This window comes from Propithecus coquereli, unplaced genomic scaffold, assembly GCF_000956105.1.
Source record: "Propithecus coquereli isolate 6110/MARCELLA unplaced genomic scaffold, Pcoq_1.0 Scaffold249, whole genome shotgun sequence".
Classification (NCBI taxonomy): Eukaryota; Metazoa; Chordata; class Mammalia; order Primates; family Indriidae; genus Propithecus; species Propithecus coquereli.
In genome coordinates this window covers 2,251,953-2,268,586 of record NW_012148052.1, presented here as the reverse complement: position 1 = coordinate 2,268,586, position 16,634 = coordinate 2,251,953, and the positions used below count along the sequence as shown (strand labels likewise).

Here is a 16,634-nt window from a genome sequence, read left to right as displayed (position 1 = left end):
CGCCCGGCGCCGCCCATGGCCGAGGCCCCCCCGCGCCGCCTCGGCCTGGGCCCCCCTCCCGGGGACGCCCCCCGCGCGGAGCTGGTGGCGCTCACGGCCGTGCAGAGCGAGCAGGGCGAGGCCGGCGGGGGCGGCTCCCCGCGCCGCCTCGGCCTCCTGGGCAGCCCCCTGCCGCCGGGCGCGCCCCTCCCTGGGCCGGGCTCCGGCTCGGGCTCCGCCTGCGGCCAGCGCTCCTCGGCCGCGCACAAGCGCTACCGCCGCCTGCAGAACTGGGTCTACAACGTGCTGGAGCGGCCCCGCGGCTGGGCCTTCGTCTACCACGTCTTCATGTGAGTTTGCGACCCCGCGCCCCCTTTCGTGTCTCCGCGATCCCGCCCCGCGCTGCCCCCGCGCGAGCCTGGGCTCCCTGGGGACGGCCGCCCCGCCCTGGCTCTGCCTCCTGTCCCCATGCCCCGCGGCCGACCCTCATCTCCCTCCCCACAGGCCCAGCCCCGTTTCTGATCCTCCCTGAGCCTGAGCCTGACCCTAACCCCTGATGTCCCCGTCCTGATCCCTGCTTGACCTCGCTTCTGACCTCCCCCCACCTGACTCCTTATTTCCATCCTGATCGCCAAGCCCTACTCCTCTGTCCAGGTACTCCCACATCCGGCTGCTTGTCCCCCGTCCACTCTGCAAAGTCTGGAGCCACTGAAGTGGGTTCCCTCTTCCTCTTCCCCACCTCTGCCATCCTGTGTCCCAGACACACAGAGGACCCCTTGGCCCCCACACGCTTTGTCGCCTCCTCCCCAGCTCTACAGCTATCATGGGCTCCCGTCTGGGCTCCCCCTGGAGATGCCCCTCTCCAGGGACGGCCCTCACCCCAGCTCAGGGCTGGCCCCTGATTGTAGATGTTTTGGGGTCCCTGAGGGCCACCTGTGCCCTGACACTCGTGTGTCTGACTTTGTCTGTCTTCACTCTATCTTCCCCTCCACCCTCAACTTCCCAGTGGCACTGGCAGCCACCCTGCCTGCCCTGCCTGCCCTGCTCACCCTGGCGGCTCAGCCCAGCTCGCCTGCCTTGCTGGCTGGCGGCACCAGGCCTGGCTCTGGGCACTGGGGAAAAAGAAAGAGGAGAGGGGTAGGTTTGGAAACACTGACGCTGCAGGCCCCCTCCCCCTCGCTGGGGCTCTTACAACTTTCAAAAACACTGACCCCTCTTGGATGTGAAGAGTGAATTTTGGCAGCTCAGAGCTCAGTCTTGGGGGATGGCCTGGCCCAGTCGGGAACATGAGAGGCCCTGCAGATATCAGTTGAAGGGCTGGGCCTGGCGCTGGGACGCTCGGAGGTGCCTGTGAGAGACCTCCGGTCCCTGGAAAATGTGCTGCTATTAATCCCTTCTGACCACAGTCAGAGAGGGCCCTCTGGTGTTGTGGTCTCCTGGGTGGCCCACTGCCTGTCCACCTGACTGTCCGCCAGTCCTTCTTGTCTGGCTGTCCCTCTGTCACACTGAGTCTCCACCTGTAAGTTGGCTGGTCTGTGCATCTCTCCACCTAACTGTCTGGCTGTCCTTCTGTTTGTCTGTTTCCATCCTTCTGTCCGCCTGTCCTGTTATCTGTGTGCCTATCTGTCCATCTGTCTATCCACCTGTCCACCTGACTGTCCACTCTTCTTCCACCTGTCTTTTTCCACCTGTCCCTTGATCTGTCTTCCTGCCTGTCCCTCTGGTGCATGCTTGCCTGCCTCTGCTCCATCTGAACTGGGCCCACAGAATTTCGAGGTGAAGGGGTGGGCGATGCTGGCACACGGGTCGGGGGTAGAGGGAGAGAACTCTCTCAGCCATTAAGTACCTGGAGGTGCAGCCTTAACTTTGTGCAGAGACCCCTGCTGGGCGGGGGCAAACAGTTGGAATTGTTAAGGACGTGAGGTCAAGCTTTGGGCCAGGGTCAACGGTTAGGAGTAGCCCAGCCACTAGTGCCCACTGGAGAGCCTGGATGAATATTTACTGCTACAGAGAGGATGTTGGAGTGATGAAGGTTCAGTGCTGGTGGAGTTGGGGCGGTGGGCAGGGGACTGCTCACTAAGCATGGCTGCACGGCCCAAGGAGGGTGAGACGCTCCACAGAGAGTGGCTGTGTCCACCATGGGCTCCTCTTGGGAGGTGACTTTTCTACTGCATGGCTGGGCCTGTTGAAGCCAATGGGCTCTGAGGTGGGGGTCCTTAGCGCCAGGCTTGGCCTCTCAGCCCCCACGAGGGTCATTGGAGGTGAAGGACCTCTCTCCTGGCCAGCTGCTGCCGTCGCCTCCTCTGGAAAGGCCTCCCCTTCCTCTCCAGGAGCTAAATCCGCTGACACCTTTACCCCACATCCTGCTGTTTCAGGATGCCGGGAATGCCCTGGCCAGGGACATGCTTCTCCTAACCACTTGTCCCCAGGAGGCCAGGACCAGGCATTTCTTGGGAGCTCCAGGGGAGGAAATGAGGTGTGAAAACATCCCAATGCCAAGGGATCTCAGGGAATTAGTTGTCCATCTTGGAGGTCAAAGTGGACTGCAGGGTCAGGAGCCCCTCCTCTTGTGTACTCTGTGGGCTGGGGTTGATCACTGGGCCTCTCTGAGCTTTAGGTTGTCAAAGTGGGTAGAAACCCCAGCCTTGCAAGCCTCCCTCTTGGATGAGGAAACGGGTGGGAAAGCGCTTGGTAAGCTGCAAGGGCCTGAGTGTGAGAGACTGTTGTTATTATTGGGGCTGGCGGAGGAGCCCACACAGAAGGTCTCTCCTGTTCTTGAGGAGCTCCAGATGTTTCTCTGTCACTCACTGCAGGGTCTTGTGTATTCTTGCCAGGAAGTACTTCCTGCTATTGGACTTCTAGCCCTCTTGGTGTACGTTTGATCAAATCCTTTCCTCCTCCCCAGTCTCCCTCCGAGGCAGCCCAAGTGAGGCGGGCCCCGTGGGTACAGTTAGCCAGGACCCCCTTCCCAGAGGCCCAGGCTGTGGCAGGAGGGGCCCAGGCAGAAAGCCTGCAAGAGAAGGGCTTGGGAAGGAGAAGGGCTGGGGTGAGCAAGCCGGTTCGCCCTAGGGGACACCCCCCTCACACCTGCCGGCTGGGACCTTCTGGGCCCCACTCAGAACCTGCACCTTTCTGGCACCTAGGGCTGGGGTATGGCCCGGAGGACAAGCCCTGATACAGCCTCTCCTGCCAGCAGCTGTGGCCTCTGGGAAGTGAGAACTGCTGACTCCCGTCTTCTTGTTGAGATCCAGAATGAGGGGTCTCTGGGCCCCTCTGCCAGCTCTCCTTCCTTCTCTAGGTCCTCAGTCCCATCACCAAGCCCCAAACCCCTCCCTGTGCCCCACTCCCTGATTCAAGCCCTCAACTCTGAATTTTAAGAAATACCACCTTGCCACCTGTCCTAGTGTCGAGCCCTTGGGAGGAATGCTGGTGCCGCACACCAGCACGGGGTGAGCAGCACACCCCTCTCAGGGGCCACACCAGCCTCCCTGGAAGCCAGAGGGCCAGAAGGGGCTGAGCAAGACCCCCCTCTCCCGCCAGCCTCTCCAAGGTGCTGGGAGATGGGTGCCCGCTGCTCCCAGCCCCCAGCTGCCTAGCAGACTCTCTATGTGAAGGTTTACGGCTCTGTAAACATCCTCCCTCGGCCTTGTCCCTGGGGTCAGAAGCTGTGGGAATGGGGAAAAGGAGGTGGGGGCAGCTCCTGGGGCCCTCAGACTCCTAACCCCAGAGCCCCCGCGACGTCCGCCACTGACCGTCTGAGAAAGAACATCGCCTGGCTTGGAAATAATCCCAGCAAAGTGTACCCAGAACCCTCCGCATCCCTGCTAGGTCGGTCCTTACATTTGACAGCCACATTTTACTTATGAGACAACTGAGGCTCTGAAGATCAAAGTCACATGGTAAGTTAGTGGCAGATGCAGGGGACCAGACCTCGAGACTCTTGACTCTCTGTCCAGGACTGTTAACCGTTCCCTGCGGCTGCCTGGCCAGGCTCTCAGAGTTTGAACTGGAATCTCTGATGGCGCTCTATAAACCGCTCTCACTGCGTCCTTCCACAGCCTGGCTAGGTGGGCACTGTCGTCCTCCTCGTTTGACAGGTGAGGAGATGGAGACTTAGGAGAGGTCCCTCACTTAACGTGGAAGGGCCTCGGCCTAGAGCCGGGTCCGACTTGGAGCCGTCGTTCTCTGCAGCTCGGCCTCAGCCAACCCCAGGCTCCTCAGAGCAGCGCGCCCGTGTCATCCGCCTCTCCGTCCCCACCACCCAGCACACAGGCAGCCGGGGTGGGCAGTGCTCGCGTTTTGTGGAATTGAGTGGCAACTTCCAGCCTCACCCAATGCGGCCACACTTTTGATGTCCACGCATCTCCCCGTTGTGTGCCCGTCTGAATGTCTCGCGCACACGCTCACTGCGACACTGACACACATGCGGCATGCATCCGGTGAAAAGGCATCTAGTGCACAGCTGCCTCTACCTTTTCCCCAACTTCACAGACACGTAGCCAGAGACACACACCTGGGCCCGTGGCTGCAGCCCCGATCCCTAGGACAGAACAGAGCTGGCTCCATTCCTTGAGTGTTTTACCTTCGCTATCCACAACTGCAGGGCTGCCCTTATAGGTCTGTCCGTATTTGTGCGTCCGCCCTGGACGGCAGCCTCAGACTCACGCAGCAGGAGGGTGGCTGGCTTCCTAGAACTTTGCTGGCCCTTGCTCCTCCTGGAGGGCCCTCTGAGGTCCTTCCATCCAACCTTGCAGGGTACTGCCAGGTACACCAAGGCACAGAAGGGGGCAGATACTCATCTAAGGCCCTGCCTAGTGAGTCAGTGGTAGGACTGTGCCAGGAACCCAAGCCTTTTGCCTACCAGATCAGGACTTCAGATAACAATTTCTTAGCCCTAGCCAATAGAGAAGACTGATGCTCTAAGAACTTTGCCTTGTGATTGGGAAAGTCTTCAAGGGTGACCCAAGTTTTTCGTGCTGCTGTTTTTCAGCCTGTCCTTTGGTTTGATTCGTAAGGAGCAGGGAGAGACCGTACTATTCCTAAACTACCTCACTCCTCGCCTTTTTCTCCCCCTTACACTCCTTTGCTCCCTTCTCCCCACGTTCCCCTTTGGGGTCCCAGGGGCAGGTTAGAGCTCTCATGGTCTGCCCACCCCTCCCCAGCTTCATAGTACACTCATTCTTGCCATTGACGAAGCCCTGCTGGATGTCTAACTTCAATCCCTGTTGCTGCAGAAGCCTATATCCTCAGAAGGTTGGAGCCAGGAGTGTTTCAAGAGGTGATTATTCTTGGGCTGATGGCAGCACTTTGAGTGGATAATTAATTTAAGGTTCTCTGAGCCAGTCGAGGGAGCTGGAACTGCCTGGGAGCAGGGAGAGAGGAAGGATCTACAGAACTGGCCAAGGCCCTGCCCTTACCCGGAAAGGAAGCCATGCAGGGAACTCCCCAGACTTGGAGCAGCCCACGCGAGGTCCCCCACCTCCCCTGCACTGATGTGGGTCTTTGGGCAAGTCCTTGGCAGGTCCAATTCTCTATGGGTGAGGGGGCCCAGCAGAGAACTCTGAGTGTCTGCCCTGGGGGTAGCCCTAGTGTGGGAGCTGAGAGACTGGGGGTGGGGCAATAGTGGGGACTTGAGTTCAGGGCATGGGCGCTGAGTCTGACGGATTTGGGTTCATTTCTGGTTCTACCCTTAGCAGTCATGTGTCCTTGGGCAAATTACTTAACCTCTCTGAGCTTCATTTTTCTCATCTGGGAATGGGAATAATAACACCTGCCTCTCGGATTGTCAGGGCTAGATGAGATAAATCACCAGACACTGCTGGAAACAACCATTAGCCATTATCCTTATTATTATTATTATATTGTTGTTGTTGTCATTATTCTTTTACTCTGGGGTGAGGTTTGACAGGTGGCCCTAGCTCAGCATGGTGAGTGTGTCGGGGTGTGCCCTGGGCAGTGGGGGGGGCGGGCGCTGTGAGGAGGCTGCAGAGCCCGCGGGGCCACCGGCCTCCACTGCCTCCTGTCACCAGGCTCAGAGAGAGGTCTGCGCGTGGCTGCGAGCGTGCGTGGGCAGGAGGCGTATGCCAGAGTGTCATTATGAGGCCAAGGTTTGGACTTCGTTGTCCAGCCCTGGCAGCTAGCCTGGCCCCAGGGAGACGGAAGTGGAGCCATGGCTCTCAAAGAAGCAGCCAAGGACTCCTGGGAGAGAGGGGCACACGCCCACCTTCTTCTGAGCAAATCCTCTCAGGGAATAAGGGGAGGGACTCCCAGAGAAGATTTAGAGATCTCGGCCCTTACTGCGAAGGTGGCCACACCCACTCAATCCCAGTCCCCGAGCCTCAGTATCCTCTTCTGTAAAATGGGCCTAACAGGAGAGTGGACCACTTGGGGCTGTCTGGCACAGAGCAGTGCTGGATGGATGAGAGGAGCTGCTATCTCAGGACCTTGACTTTTATAGAGTTGGGGGTGGGAAGTTCATCTTCCAGCACCTTCTCCTGGGCCGCCTCGGAGGACAGGGTGGCACTTAGAAGGGCACCCAGGACGCTGTCTGCCCCCAAGAGGGGCTCTGAGAGGCTGGGGAGAAGGTGCTGATCAGACCTTTGGGGCCCCAGAGAACCCCCCTCCCCAGGACTCCAGGCTCTCTGGGCAACTCTGTCCCTGGGGCAAGATCTGCGTGCCCTGGGGGTTGGCACCTGGGGAGGGCAGCCCCAGGCAGCAGACTAATTGGGCTGGGAATCCGTGGGCAGTGCCTGAGGGAGGGAGGCAGAGGGAGCAGGGAGCTCAGCGATGCCTTCCCTCGTCCTTTCCTCTTGGAGATTTGGGGAGCTGTGGGTGGAGCAGGGTCTTGGCCTAGGGGCTGGAGGGAAATATCGGGGTATGCTCTCCTGAGACTCCTCAGACACCTTGGGGCCAGGCAGGTGGGACAGAGGGAAAGCTTGCTGGAGATAAATGAAGCAGAAGGGATGGAGGTCAGACAGCAGGAAGGACTGCCCAATAATCAGGAGGTGGAGTGAGAGTCCCTAAGGTACTCTTCCCAAACTTGGACACTCCTGTCTAGCTGGGCTGGACAAAATATTTGCTCTAATGGTCCTATTAAGCAAAGAAATGGCTCCCCTCCCAACAGTGTGAATGACGGAGGGTAGATGCCTGCTCCCGCTGAGCCCAACTTCGGGGTTGGGGAGGGATCCGATCAGGCACCCACTGCTTTGGGGCAGTGGTGGGGAGGGTCACAGGCTGCACCTCCTCCATCCTTCCTTCCCTGCCCCTCCTCTCTGGGACCTCGGCCTGTCCAGGTCACTGTCTTTGGGTTTATTTTTTGCTGGGCTTGTCTGTCCCCCGGGAGGGGAGGGGATAGGGAAAGAAGGAGGGAGAGAGGGAACAGCTCTGTCAGCATAATCCCCGGGCGCCTCCGCTCCCCCCTGTCTTGGCCCAGCTGCCACCCTCTGCTGGAGGGACCAGCCCCGGGCACAGTGGGGATCCAGACCCATGGAGCTTCCTCCCTTGGGGTCAGGGCCAGCAGGTCAGGAATAGGCCTTTCTGCGCTTGTCCTCTCTCCATACATTCCTGCTACAGAGCGTCAGAGCCAGAGGGCCTCAGCGCGTGAGCAGATCCACAGACTTCATTTCACAGATGGGGAAACTGAGGCCAGAAGGAGGGACCGGATTGCCCAAGGATACAGCTCACATGGGGGCCTTCTCCACCTCTCCTCATAGTACTAGGTGAGGAGCAAAGGGTGCTGCCTCCCTGCTGCCCCTGTTCTCTGAGAGCAGGGCGCAGCCCCTGAGTTCATTCACTCATCTCGTTTTTCCACTCTCTGGGGATTGGTGGGAGACACAGAACGGGGGAGGAAAGTGTGACCCATGGCCCAGCAGAGGGAGGGAGGTGCAACCTGGGGGTGCAAGAAGGCTGAGGGGGTTTTTAGTCCTCCTCTCCCATGCTTTTTATACTTAAAATATACTGGTTGGGCCCGGCGGCTCACACCTGTAATCCCAGTACTTTGGGAGGCCAAGGTGGGGGGATCACTTAAGCCCAGGACTTCAAGACCAGCCTGGGGTGCTCGCTTCGGCAGTACGTATGCTAAAATTGGAACGATACAGAGAAGATTAGCATGGCCCCTGTGTAAGGACGACATGCAAATTCGTGAAGCGTTCCATATTTTTTAAATGATTAATATAAGAAAAATAAAAATGAACAAACAAACAAAAAAGACCAGCCTCGGCAACATAGCGAGAGCCCATCTCTCCAAAAAGTAAAAAAAATTAGGTAGGCATGGTGGCAAGTCTTAGCTACTGGGGAGGCTGAGGCAGGAGGATCGCTTGAGCCCAGCAGTTCAAGGCTGCAGTGAGCTGTGCCCACACCACCACACTCCAGCCTGGGTGACAGAGGGAGACCCTGGCTCAAAAAAAAAAAAAAAAAAACCATACATAAAAACCACATCAGCCCTGTTTTCTAGATACGGGGATTAAGGCATAAAGAAGTTAAATGACTTGCCCAACCATCAACATAGCTGATGGGGGTAGAGGCAGGATTCAGAGGCAGAATATGGCTCCCTGGGAGCCTCGTACTCAGCCACTCCGCCAGCTGCCCTGCGCAAGAGGCCGAGCCTGTCGCCCTTCCTTCTTGGACACGCTTCCCCTTGGCTTTCCTCGCAGCCACCTCTGCCTCTTCCCTCTGGGTTCTGTCAGAAGCTCTGCCTCCCCTCTCTGCTCCTTGAATGTCCAGGCTTTGTCTTGGGTCCTGTTCTCTGTGCGCAGTTTGGGGGGGTGGTCTCGGGCAGTCCTGCGACATCAAGGGTTACCTCCGTGATGACAGCCGTGCCCTCTGCAGTATCATGCCTGAGTCTCCTGTGCAGCCACCTGCTGACCCCTCTCCTCCCCATCCCCCGGGCACCTCAAACTCAGCCTCTCCCTCCAAACCTGCCCTCCTTCCTTGGTCCACCTGACAGCGACTCCCCCACCCCCAGTGCCCAAGTCAGAAACCCCCTCCCCACAAGCACTCTTCGCTCCTCACCTCAGAAATGACTTAGTGTCCCAGAGTGTTGTGCTGCTTAGTGCTCCATGTGTTCTTCTGCCTGTGACCCCTCCCCTGTCCCACCTGCCCCGTCCTCTGGCTACCTCCTATACATCCTCAGTCCCAGTCTGGGCACCAGCTCTTTGTGGAGGTGCTTCCTGCCCACCCTCAGCCCAGGCCAGCTCTGCCCACCAAGCCCTGTTTGTTCTTTGTTTTTCCACACTGGGCTGTGAGAGCTGGGGGCGGGGGGTGCGGGTTAAGCACTGTGCTTGGCACACGGTTGGTAATTAGCGAATGTTTGCCGAGTGAGGAATGAAGGTGGCATAGAGGCTGAGTCATAAGGATGCCAAGGGTTTTGCCAACTAGAGAGAAGGGGAGAAAGGGCCCTTTGGTCCTGTGTGTGGAGGCACCGAGCTGGAAGCACACGCTGGGTGGAGGGAACAGCCAGAGCGAAGGCTGTGAGATGGGACCTGTCTCCCTAAGCCCTGCGCCCCGAGACATGCAGCAGCTAATGTGTCCTGGGCCCTGAGGACCTCGATTGTCAGGCCTTAGCCTGTGGGCAGTCGGGGGGCCTGATAGGGCAGGGCAGGGACACTGGATGGAAACCAGGGCCTGACCGATCTGGGCAAGTGCTCTGCAAACACTAGGCCGTCTGTTTCTTCAGTACATGCTATGTGGCAGCCACTATTATTGTTCCCATTCTGCAGACGACAAACTGAGACTCAGAGAAGTGAAATAACACACATCAAGTTACACGGTTTGTCTGTGGCAGTGTCAGGACTTGAACCCACGTCTGTGTGACTGCCAAGTCCAACCTCCAAATGCTTGTCCAACTCGTCAGCAGACCCACGGCAGCTTTTAGTGGCCTAAGGCAAAAGCTAGGAAAATAAGGACAATGCGGTGACTCTTTCATAAAGCTAAATTTATTCCATTTAAAGACTGTCTTTTAGCATGAAATTATGTCCTTTCTTTTATGAAATGATGGGCTGGGAATTTTTAAAAATTGTCCTTACTTGGCAAAATAAAAAGTTGACATACTTATGCAGTCCCCAAAGTGTTTTTGGAAATTTTACCGGTGCGTAAAATCCCTGAGTCTGGACGCCACCCTGGCTCCTCCCTCCTGAGCTGCAGGGCCAGAGAGGGAGGAGTCGGTGGGGGTGGAGAAGCCTCAGCCCCTGCCCTCCCTGGAGCACAGCACAGCCAGGACCAGCCAGGGCTCTTTCCCAAGAGCGGGTTGGTGGGGGAAGGGTCAGCCAGAATCAGGAGTCAAAGGAGTACGGGACTGGGAGTTGGCAGGCTGGGGTTCACCTCCTGCCTCCGCTTCCTAAAGGCTGTGTGACGCCAGGCAGGTGACCCAACCTCTCTGAGGCGCCAGCTTCCTTCCACATAGAATGACAGTCGCCATCTCTACCTGCCCACCTCACAGGGCTGCTTCACCTGCATCAAGTGCTTGGTGAACTACAAAGTGCTGTGAAGAGCAGAGGGGTCGTGGTGGTTTTAATATTTTAATCTTCCCATCGCAGGCTGCCACTCCTCAGGGGTCCTGGGCCTCTCATCTCACCCTTGCCTGTACTGGTTTGAGCCCTGATGAAGAGACAGTGGCGGGGGGTGGCACACAGGCTCCGTAAGAGCAGGTTGGCCAGACTAGTAGTTCCTTTCCTCAGGAGCCCCGGCTGGCGGCAGCCCAGGGACGCACCCAGGCCGGAGGCAAACCGTGCACTGACCAGAGCTGGCTGGGGTTCTCAGCGCAGAGGTCGTCATTTAGTAACAAGATTCATAGTCTAATCTCTGCGGGGTATTGTGCTAAATACTTTTCACACATTGCTTCCTTTAATCCTTCCAAGAGCCCTAGGAGGTGGGTCCTCTCATTATCCCCATTGCGCAGAGAAGGACACCAAAGCTTAAAGGTTAAGCATGTACCCTTGTCACACAGCCAGTAAGTGGTGCATGCCCAGGAGGATGGGGATCTTCTGGGCTCAGTTCAGACAGCCGAGTGCCGGGAGAGCCCGAGTGTGCAAGGAGCCTGTGACGTGGGAGGGTGGAGTGGCCTGCAGGGTTGCAGTGTGTGTGTGTGTGTGTGTGCACATGCACGCGTGCGTTGGGGGGGCAATCATAGTGCAGGTTCGGGGCACGGGGTTGGGCTGGGAAGGCAAGAGACATATTCCTGCTTGGCAGTTTCCAGCAGTCACCTCCCTCTCTGAGTCTCAGCCTCTCCCTCAGCTCTGGCTCTCAATAATAATAACGATAATAATAGCAAATCCTTCCTGAGCATCGATCTGTGCCAGATGCTGCTCTGAGAACTTGCCGTGCCTTCTCTCACTTTTTCCTCTTAACAACCCTATGAGGTGGGTACTATTGTTATGCCCATTTTTCAGATGAGGAAAATGAGGCACAAAGGGTTTAAGTAACTTTCCTGGGTGTAGGTAGCAGGCCCAGGATTCAAACCCCAGAAGTCCAGCTGTAGAAGCTGTGATCTTACCCCCCCTAGCTCACCCTGACCTTGTCTGCCAGCTGCTGGGGGAGTGATGTGAGGATCAGTTGAGCCTCAGAGTCCAAAGTCCTGCTCCCACCCCAGTTCTGCACCAGGGACTTACTCGTTCCCTCTAGCTCTTTCATCTGGGAAGCCTTCACTGGAAGTCCCTTGGGACCAAGCCTATGCCAGACGCTGGGGACAGAGCAGTGAACCAGACCCTAGCCTGCTCCCTGGGGAAGATGGGCTGGGAGGCTGGCAGCTACCAGGCAGGGTGTTAAGTGCCATGTCTGAGCAGCACGGAGTCCTGTGGGAGCCCAGCATCGAGGGCCAAGCCCAGCCCCAAACTGGGCAGGGCTGGGAAGGCTGGGAAGCCTACACTGAGATCTGAAAGATGAGTAGGAGCCAGCCAGGCAAAGAGGAGCGAGGAACAGTGTTTCAAGCAGAGGGACTAACACCGGCAAAGACCCAGAGGTCAGGCTGAACAGGGCATTTGCAAAGAACAGCAAGAAATCAGAAGAGTGAGAGCCTAGAAGAGGCAAAAGGTGTCCAGAGAAGAGGCTGGAACGTGAGCAGGGCCAGGAGTGACGGTGAGGGGGCCAAACTGAGGAACAGCAACTTCCTGAGAAGAAGACAGGAAGGAACTAAAGTCGGCAGTAGCACGAGCAGATCCATATTTTAGAAACTCCACTCGGGGACTGGCGAGGAGGACGGTGTAGGGGGAAGGACTCCTGCCGGGATCCCAGAGGATGCCGTCAACTTGGCTTCCTTTTTCCTCTGCCTTCCCCCAGGACCTAGCCCCCCAAGTGCCTCCTCCAGAGCTAACCCTGCCCAGGGCCCAACCTGGCCCGGAGCCCTCGGACTTTGCCTGTAGGGAAAGTTCAGCTGCTTATGCAAACCCTGGCCTGGGGGGAGGTGTGTGTGGCTGAGCTGGGGGTGCCTTGGAAGCAGAGCGGGTGGGTGCAGGCCCTGAGGCTGCCTGGAAAGGTAGTCCAGGGTCCATGGGGGGCCCTAGAACAGTAGTCTTAGAACAACCCCAGGAGAACACCCAGGAATTGGGCCCAGATAATGGAGGGTTGCTGTGGAGGAGGGGCAGATCCCAGGCAGCTCAGCCAGCCCCAGCTCTGATCTCCCCTCTTTTCTTGCAACTCACAGAGTGTGGAAATCACAGGTCTCGCCCAGTCCCCTCTTTCTTCTGCTGAGGAAACTTGGGCTCAGCACAAGACAGGGACAATACTCAGGTCAGCAGTGAAGCCCAGAGCAGAACCCAGGCTGGTCCAAGCATCTTAGTTGTCCCCAACAATGATAAACCAGTGACAGTCATTCTGCAGAGCTTCATGGAGGCTGGCCTGGGCTCAGGTCACCTCTGGAAGCTCTTGGGCAGGTTTTGTCACATCTCAGAGCCTCGGCCTCTGGGTCCAAAATACCACCTCCTACTGGGAAGGAGGTCCCCTCTCCCACTTGATGTCCCACAAAGCACTTTAAGGAATGCCTGGCCCATTGTAGGGTTTAATCATTGTTCGCTCAGCGAATCCCACTGAGTTCTCATAACCACCCTGGAGGAAGATATGACACCATTTGATGCTGAGGCTCAGACAGGAGAAGTGACTTGCCCAAGGTCATTCAGCTGAGAAGTGGCTGAGATGGGGCTGGAGCCCAGGCGTTCAGGTGCCTGTCTAAGACCCCTGCTGGACACAGCCCCAATTTTGAGCCTGTACCCTCAGTGAAAATCAGCTGGTGTCTCAAGCAAGACCCCTCAGTCAGCTGGGCAGGGTGTGTGTGTATGTGTGTGCTGGGCTGGGCTGGCCTGCTGGCGGGAACTTGGCTCACACCAGCCCCTGTGCCCCTGTGTTTGGACCTGGCTGCAGCTGCTGCCTCATGCGGAAGGGGACCTTTCCACTTGCCCTCCTGCATCAAGCGCTTTTTTCCCCTTGGCCTGGCTCGCTGCGGAGAGGAGCTGGCTGTAGCGTGACCGTGAAGGCACCTGCCAGCCCCTCCTTAATGGGGTCTGGCCATCTAATGCCCTTCACATGACAGGCATGGGGGGGGCACTGAGCTGGGAAGAGGGATTTGCACCCTCCTAATCCGGGGGCTGCAGCCCTCCCCCTGTCTTGGCCAGGGCCGTGGGAGAGGTTTGTCCCTGCCCCATGCCCAGTGGCCCAACTCATATCCCTGGCACACAGCCAGCTCCTCTGCTTGGGGCCTTCCCCTGTCCTGCTTATGCTCCCCACCCCCCTACTATGTGAGCAGAATTAGGTAGGACTTAGGGGGGCAAATGCTGGGCACTTGGGGCCACAGGAAGTGCAGCACTGTGCAGCATTTGGGGCTGAAAAATGGGGGTAATGTCAGGGAGGCTTTGGGTCCATGTTGGGGCACAGCTGGGGGAAGATGATTTGGGTGCAAAGCTGGAGTCTTTGGGGCTAATCCTGGGCCACCCCTTCCTGGAGAAATTTGGCTACAACTCAGCGAGGCAAATGTGTGGGCCATGCCGCCCCCCCGGGCAGTAAACATGGCCGTCGCCCTGGAGACAGGCCCAAACATCCCGGCCCCCCACGGTTATTTATACCAGGACTCCCTCTCCTTCTCCGGCCTGGTCTGGCCTTTAGATCCACTCCTGAGCTGGGCGACCTGGGTCTAGGGTCCAGCCCCCTGACAAGGCAGGAGGCCCTAGCAGCAGGCCTGCTCGCACCCCACCACCTCCCTGTGGCCCATTGCGTTGGAGGCCCTGGGTCTTGTGGATCAGAAATGAGCTGCCAGGCCCTTGGGTAGTCCGCGGAGGCTCCGGCCCGGGAGAGAGGCAGGAGACCTGGGATCGTGCCCTGGATTTGTTCTGACCTGTAGCGTGAGTGCGGTCACTGGCATCTCCATAACCTCAGCTTCGGCCTGTGTTCAGTAGCGGGGAGGGTCTAGATGAGAGCTTTTCAAACTGTCCTAAGCAGAAGATATGGTTCTTTAAACGAAACTTGACACAGAAGCACAGTATGGAAAACAGATCAAAGCAGGGCTGCTCTGGGTGAAGTTGAGGGTAGGGGCCCAGAATTCTGCTGGCTCAGCCTATATGGCCCCGCATACCAACCTGGAGGCAACACATGGCCTTCCTTGTTCTAGAACACATTCCAGGTAACTCTGGAATTCTATGGCCAAATACTTATGTCTACTTCCAGGGCTTGCACATACCCTTCCCTAGTTCACCCTCCCAAGGGCTGTCAGAGCTCCTAGGCCCAAGGGCGGCTGGTTGCAGTGAGTGTGGTCGGATCCTGAAAGAGCAGCCTAGGGCATGGAGGCGTGGACCCAGCGCCCCTCCTGGGAGGGGTGGGCCCAGTGTGAGAAGAGAATCTGAGGACCAGAGGGTAGCGGGAGCTAGCTCTCCCCTCCCTGCCAGATTCCAGCATGGGACTCCCAGGAGTCCAAGAATTTCAATTCCAACCTGGCCTTCCAGATCGTTATGAAGGTTATGTGTGTCAGAAAGGATAGAACGTATTTTATTTAACAGCTTGTTAACTTCATTTAAACTTTTAAATATTTAGCCTCACAGTATGTGGATCTCCATTGGTACTCTCTCCCCAGCCCGCAGTGTTGGGGAGCACGTGCATCAGTCCTCCCTGCCCCCACCCACCTCTGCAGCAACCCCAAGGCAGCCTCATCCAGAGCTCTCAGGCTTCATGGGGCAGTGCAAGCTCACTGGAGCTCAAAGCCCTGGTGACAGGGGTCTTCCGGTTCACTCCCTGAATGTCTGAGTGTGGACTTGGGCCAGCCTGAGGGGCGCGGAGGAGTCAGACTGGCCCTGCTCTAGAGGGATGGATCTCAATGAGGGGGTGGGAGGGGAGAAGGCAGGAACAGCCTCAGCATGGAGACTGTCACAGGACAGACTCACAAGGTGGTCCTGAGGGGGCTGAGGGAGCTCTTCTCCCCAAAGCAGATCAGGGATTCTTGGGGTCGAAGGGGGCCATCCCAAGGAGAAGAGAGAGCACAAAAGTCACCAAGGTGGACACGAACAGGGTATGGGGAAGTAGAATGTGGCGTGGCGCTTAGGGTGTGCGCAGCCTCAAACACTAGTCTGAGGAGCTTGGGTTTTACATTGTAAACAGTAAGAAGCATTGTAGGATTGTAAATGGGGGAGGGGCTGAGGAAGGGACCCTCAGACTGCCAGGTAAATGGACTAGGGGTTGGCGTCGGGAGGTGGAATTGTGGTGGTCAGTGAAGAGGCTGCTGGAGGGAGGAGGAATGGGGCTGAGTCCTGGGCTGGCCAGGAGTGGGGAGTTGGGGGCTAGGAAGAGAGAGGTGATCTTAACTCTGCCTTGTGGGACCACATCTCCTACTCCCTCCTCTTTTGTTCTATCTCAGTTCTTGTCTCCTTCTGCTGCCATTCTGCTGCCCTAAGTGTCCAGGCTGGGAGAGGGGCACTTCACTCCACACCTCCCTCTCCAGAGCAGACCACTTCACACAGGTGGCCAGGTGGGAGGCCACAGTTATAAAAGAGGCTTTTCCCAGTTTGCTGGACCTGCTCATTCATTCATTTATTCATTCACTCACCCAGTGAATATTTATTGAGAAGCTACAATGCACCAAGCCCTGTACCAGGTGTTGGAGAGAGAGCAGTGAACACCCTAAGGCCTTTGCATCCATGGAGCTTACATTATGAGGGGTGGGAGGGCCAGAAACTGTTCTTGGTGTTCACCCTCTGGCTCCCTGTGCCTGTGCCTGTGTCCCTGGGTGCCCGGGATGCTGGATGCTGACCCACCTCTGTAGGAAGAGCCTGGGCCTGGGGCTCAGGACCTGGGCTCAGGACTGATTCCTGACTTTGAACCCCTTGCAAGGACCTTCCTGGCTTCGGTTTCTTTGTCAAGTGGGGCTAAGGAGGTGAGAGGAGAGAAAGACCCTCAGCTCCAGTATCCCCCATTGGTGGACAACTCCTTCGGCTATGACGGGAAGCCGAGGGGGGCAAAGGACTCAATAGTCTCAGCATTATCAACACACGATAATAATAGTTGCTACCTATTGTGTTCCCTGTGGGCCAGCCTCATGTATCTTCTCAATTTTGTTCCTCACGAGCAGGTCTGTATGGTCTTCTCTCTCCATTTTCCAGATGAGGAAACTGAGTCTCAGTGAGGTGAAATGACTTGCTTGAGGTCACACGTGAAACTACTTGACTCTGGGAGCCCTTTAGGACGGTGCT

At 57.3% G+C, this 16,634-nt stretch overlaps 1 protein-coding gene across 2 annotated transcripts in view; it reads left to right on the top strand.

Annotated features, from left to right (window-relative positions):
• Positions 1-7: 7 nt before the first annotated feature.
• KCNQ4 (potassium channel, voltage gated KQT-like subfamily Q, member 4) overlaps positions 8-16,634 on the top strand; it is a 51,168-nt gene continuing 34,541 nt past the window's right edge. For both annotated transcript variants that reach the window (XM_012646743.1, XM_012646742.1), the window contains exon 1: positions 8-329. In XM_012646743.1, coding sequence (XP_012502197.1) covers positions 16-329 — 314 coding nt within the window. In that variant the 5' untranslated portion in view covers positions 8-15. The remainder of the gene's footprint in view (positions 330-16,634) is intronic.